Source organism: Cynoglossus semilaevis, chromosome 14 (assembly GCF_000523025.1).
Source record: "Cynoglossus semilaevis isolate Cse_v1.0 chromosome 14, Cse_v1.0, whole genome shotgun sequence".
In the NCBI taxonomy this organism is placed as follows: domain Eukaryota; kingdom Metazoa; phylum Chordata; class Actinopteri; order Pleuronectiformes; family Cynoglossidae; genus Cynoglossus; species Cynoglossus semilaevis.
The window spans coordinates 27,866,622-27,872,107 of NC_024320.1; the positions used below are offsets into that span (position 1 = coordinate 27,866,622).

At 39.8% G+C, this 5,486-nt stretch overlaps 2 protein-coding genes across 4 annotated transcripts in view; one reads left to right on the plus strand and one right to left on the minus strand.

The window, feature by feature from the left end:
- The window catches only part of LOC103390427 (proline-rich protein 36-like), a 53,834-nt gene extending 49,296 nt beyond the window's left edge, over window positions 1-4,538 (minus strand). For all 3 annotated transcript variants that reach the window (XM_025062300.1, XM_008326280.3, XM_025062301.1), the window contains exons 1-2: window positions 4,434-4,538; window positions 886-1,090 (exon numbers count right to left, since the gene is read on the minus strand). The gene's annotated coding sequence lies outside the window, so the exon portion shown is untranslated. The remainder of the gene's footprint in view (window positions 1-885; window positions 1,091-4,433) is intronic.
- A 762-nt stretch (window positions 4,539-5,300) lies between these two features.
- The window catches only part of LOC103390428 (BCL2/adenovirus E1B 19 kDa protein-interacting protein 3), a 9,172-nt gene continuing 8,986 nt past the window's right edge, over window positions 5,301-5,486 (plus strand). Inside the window, exon 1 of the mRNA XM_008326282.3 lies at window positions 5,301-5,476. Coding sequence (XP_008324504.2) covers window positions 5,341-5,476 — 136 coding nt within the window. The 5' untranslated portion in view covers window positions 5,301-5,340. The remainder of the gene's footprint in view (window positions 5,477-5,486) is intronic.

Genomic DNA, 5,486 nt, shown 5'->3' on the forward strand with positions numbered 1-5,486 from the left:
TTACTAGTACTAAGTATTTTGATGAAGCATTAGGTTTGATACAGATACTGGGATCGTCATCTGTGAATCTCAGTTGACAACTTCACCCATCTTTGGTTTTGAGTAAGCTGGCATCCCCCAGTTCAGTTACTACAAACTACTGGGAATATTCCTAGAATACTTTACTTACAAATTACTTGCAAAGATTAATGTGAAGATTAATGTTGTGCTTTGCAGAGGCAGGTGAACACGACTGGGACAGATGAGTAGCTACTGTCCAAATCACCAAAACAATAAGACCAGATAAAATGTTGTATTTGTTTATAAGACCCATGTTGCAGCGTGTTGGGCAGAGCAAAAGACCCATATTGCTTTGTTTACAGGCCCCATGTAGTCACGAGCAACTTGCCCACTTTGGCCTCATGTGGAGCAATTAAACCCAGATTTGGCTCACACGGACATTCTGCTATCAAATAATCCAGCATTTCCAATGCAAGTGTTATTGTAAGACCAGGCTGTGTACTGATTATCCAACCCATCCACAATGTGCCAGATAAAACTATTTACCATAATGTTGCTTTATTTATCATATCCTTCCTCCCTCTTTCTCTCATTCCATCCCTGGCTCTGTTTCCTCCAGGTACATGTAGTTACATTCATCTCAGCCCAGCCCTAATTGTTGAAGTAATCCAAAAAAACTCTGCATGCAATCAGATCATGTCTGCACGCTGGAGGAACACCACGAGTTTCTCTGGCACTCATTAATCAGCCTCCACGTCTGACCGGCTGCTGAATTTTAAGCAGATTCTTTTAATGTACGCACGGATCCAGTGATCAATCATAGCCTCAAACAAGGTTGTAGTGTAGCAGACAAGTATAATGGTGAGATCTGGACGTGGTCATTACCTGAAAAGGTTTTTGTTATTCTGCTATCTGGCTCCCAGGCATGATGGATGAACAAGGTGGGCAGCCATTTGCCGGACCTGCGTTCAGTTGGCATATTCCTCTTTGATCCAAGCCGGGACTGGGACGTTGTCAAGGTTCCTTTGATGGATGGGGGAACTTTCCTTGTCTTTGTTTCTCAACCCACCGGTGACATTCTGCGTCTGCCCTGTGGTGTAGAGACAAGGCTGGGGGTCAGAGCAGGAAGGCTGCCTGGCAAGGGAATAAAGGGGCAAAAATGAAAAGCAGAAAGCCGTCTGGCTCCTGCTCCACACCAGGCAGCACTAACAATGTTTTGCATCGATTATTAATGTTGGATCTTCCTATCTGCTGAGAATAAGTTTGAAAATGTATTTTTCTCAAAAAATAGTGGAAGAGGAAGACAACCCGTGTCTAAACCAGAGTGGAGATGTCAAACTTTAATGCTGGAGAGAAATCCTGCCTGAGCTCATAGACCTTTGTGGCTACTCTCTCCAGCAGGTGGCGGTGTTGTTTTTGCAGTGTTGCATTACAATGCCCCTTGTGAACGGATTCAGGAGAGAGAAGAAAAAAAAGAGGCAGTTTTCCCTCAAAAGTTGTCCTCTTATTTGTCCCTGGGGAGGGGGTTCAGGTTCACTGGATTATTATTTATAAGACCCAATAAGGGTTATGTACATTAGCATTACCATGAACACTGCATTTGCCTTCTGCACTGCTTCTGCAGCCACAACAACAATACAGAGCACTGAGTGTGTGACCTGATACCAGAAACACACAGGTTGTTTAAAATGGTTTTCCAGGCATGATCTACTGATGATGAGGAGGAGGCAACCATGAGAGTCCTTGCATATAAGTGTATTTTGCAGCACATATACATCATAGAATATTTTTATATTTGGCAATAACTGCTAATTAGGCCCAGACATGTGACATCAAAAACACGAGTGTCTGTTTTAGAATAACTCATACCCAATGTGTCCATTTATATTTTACCATGAAAGAGAGCAAATATGAAAGAGCCTCGCTCAAAAAAAAAAAAAAAAGTTCTCCGGTCTTTAAGGAGTTCTAATGCTGATCTTTGATAATAGTCTACTCAATTATTTATTTCAGGTCCAGTCTCTGCTCGACTTATTTCTCCCTCTGTGCGTCCAAAGAGGTTCTTTTCTTTTCTTAATATTGCTGTTCACGCTCCAACGACTCCTCAATGAAGTCAGATCTGCTGGGAATACCGTCCCTAATACAACTCAGAGCTGCATCTTTTTGCTGCATCTTTTTATTGTTAACCTTACGGCCACCACAGCTCCCCAACTATCCAGCTAAAGGAATGTCAGGAATGATTAAGATTATTCAGTTGAACAGGAACAAAATAGTTTTCTAGCCCAACATGTGTTTCCCAGAGGGCTGATAGCTAAGAGTTGTTTCTATATCTCGTACTGACAGTCATTAAAGTAGTATCATGGAAAACCAGACACACTGAACAGAAAGCAAAGTATAAGGCAAAATAAATTAAACTGGCTTTGTGCTGAGAAAAACAAATCAAAGCAGGATCTGGGAAAAGCTTCTGGCTCTTCAGGTCGTCCCCTATTGATGCCAGAGAATCATAAGGTTTGGGAGCCGAGAAGTAGTAGGCAGCGGGGCGTCGGCTCTGTAAAAGTTTGGGTACAAGTTTCAGCCAGTAATGTGAAGTTCAGATGGATGGATGGATGGATGGATGGATGGATAGAATGATAATAATGTATCAATTTTAAATGGGAAAAATAGTTTTTAATTTTTATATAGGGGGAACAGGAAGGCAACGGTTAGTCATCTTAAGAATATAGGTTCCACAAATATAGATCTGTTTGGTTCCGTCACATGGTTTTTACTCAGTATTTGACACCCGTTTCAGTACAACATCCAAACACTGTCCAATTCAATGCAGGTAAAAATAAGGTACGAATGAAAAGAGGGCATCGTCATGAGTGATTCAATCTAACCACATAGAACATAGACGACCTGTTTTGATTGGAGGAGGACAAACGCTCATTTTACGATCTATCAGCAGTTACATTGATTTTTAGATCCTTTTTTTTTTCCCATCTGTGGCCTTTATGTTGTGAATTGGGGAATTTCTGCTCCTCTCATCCGTCCAATAAACTTTAAACTACACAAAGTGGAGTTCTACCACATTGACGGAGATGAGTGCTATTTAAATGATCCCTCAAAATAAGAAACAATCTAAACGATAGCTTAAAAACACAACACGCTCCCCTCACTTAGCGCCAGCGGATTGCGCCAGCAATCCACTAATCAAACCTTAGATGAATAAATGGTTTGTTTAAACAAGTCCATGTGGATTTGTTATGGAAAAAAAAAAGAAACCAATTTCTCTCCTATAAAAATAACATACTGCACTAGATTCGTAGTCAAACTGAAAATGATGCTGAAAATGATGAAAAGCAGATGCAATAACGGCAATCGTTCAAAGACATGAAGGCGGACGAAATAAGACGCCGGGCCTCAGCTTCTCATACTTGTATTTGACGTCGGAAGAAAAAATGTTAAACATTTAAAATGTAAGTTGGCTTCAACTTATTCAGATTAGTACATGTTTTAGTAGCGAGATGGTTTATGACGTTAACTTTTAGTTGTTTTTTTTAAGGCAAGAATTTTGGTAAAAACACATTTGAACAACTAAAAGTCTTGTGGTTCTCTTTTTAACCAAAACGTTATTTTTTGGTCTTTTTTTTTTATTATTGAAGTGTGTAAAAACAATGATTAATTGATCACGTTTATAAGTACTGAGCCAGGAAATGTAACGGGCAGTTAACGGTGACAGTGTTACAGTAAATAATGTTCAGTATATTTAGCCAGTTCCTAACGACTGTGAGAGATTCAAGGTGCTACCAAAACCAACACTGTACCACAGCAGAATGTACAAGCTGACTCTTCATTTCCTCAGTTGTGTTTGTACACACTGTACAGTACAGTGAACAACAGTGATGTCTGACAGTCCACTGAACTGAACTGAACTGCTCCAAAAAACAAACCATCAAGTTGAGAACTGATTGACACAACGTTCAGCTTTTTCACAATGTTTTGCCACATGGTTCAAAACACTGTGCTTTGTATAGCATTGTAACACACACACACATACATGCTTGTTACTCTGAATTAGCACTGTAGCTTCTCAAAGCTAATGGAGCAAAACACAACTTATTAGCATCAGATAAAGCAAAACCCTTTGAGCAAAGCAGAGTTTATTCAGCCTGGGGATAAAAGTCTATGAAAAAAACACCTGTTACTGCAATATTTTAAAATACTTTAAAGTAAATTAAGTAGAAAACATTTTTAATGCACAGCATTCAATACATTGAACTGATAGCCACCAGTAAACTAATGATAGCGACGTAGCTTAGCTTTACGCTAGAATCAGGTCATAAACAGACAACAGATAAGGAACAGCAACAACAGAGGTGTAGATATATTTATATATATATATATTCAGTCAAATACTGTCAGGTTTAAGGGACAATTTAACTTTACAAACTTACTCATTCAGTCACAGATGGCAGTCACTTGCTGTGTGGGGTAAACCAATGGAGGACTAGACTGAGCAGAGAACAGGCCTCAATCCAGGCATTTTAAACTTCATGCTGTGAACTGATTGGCTGAAAAGGCTGGTCCTGCCCCTCTAGGCCAAAACAGGAAGTAGAGTTTTTAACTGCAAAAAAAAAAAATTAAATGTTTTCTTTAAACATCAAAATGCAGTATTTCTCCCTGCAAGTGTAAAGATTAAAAACTTAAAAAGTAAACAATGAAATAAAAATATTATAGCACCATAGAGTAAAATATTTTATACTTTATTTTACTCTTTGGTGCTTATGGTGTTCAACATACATTTCTTATTTTGACTTTTACAGTACAATGTACCTCACATTACCGTTCTACTCAAACCTGTCAAACAAACACCTGAACATTGTTTGTGTTCAGCTTGATGTGTTCATGTTTAACAACAAAATGATTGCTGACGTATTACTACTACTACTAGCAGACATATATAAAATTATTATCTTCCATAAACTCAGAGCTATGAAATGAATGGTCATTTTTTTAATTGATGTCTGCATTATGTTTAATGGAAGACATTTAAATTTGTGGAAATCTGTGGGAAGACAGCAGTATTTCATCACTCACTCACTCATTCCTTATTACAAAATGGACCACTAGATGGACAACCAGTGGTACACGTACCATAGTGTGAGAACCCATCTAAAAAGTGTTGCACACTGCAGGGTCTGATACTTCTGGAGTAAAGTTTTGGTGTTTGATTCAGTTGTGTTCAGAAGGGTTGAAGAAGCAAGGCGGAGGAGACAGAAGGGGAGAAGGAGGAGGGAAAGGGAAAGGAGGGGGGTGAGGAGGAGGAGGAGGAGGAGGAGGAGGAGGAGTGCAGTTCAGTGCATGTTCAGAGTGCACGCTGCAAACCCAGGAGACAGTTGGAGGAGACAGAGGACAGTTTGCACCTGCTGGTCCTCCACCGTCAGTGTCAGCAGCATGTCTGTGTCCGGAAACCAAACACCAGAGGACGGACTCTACGGTGAGTGACA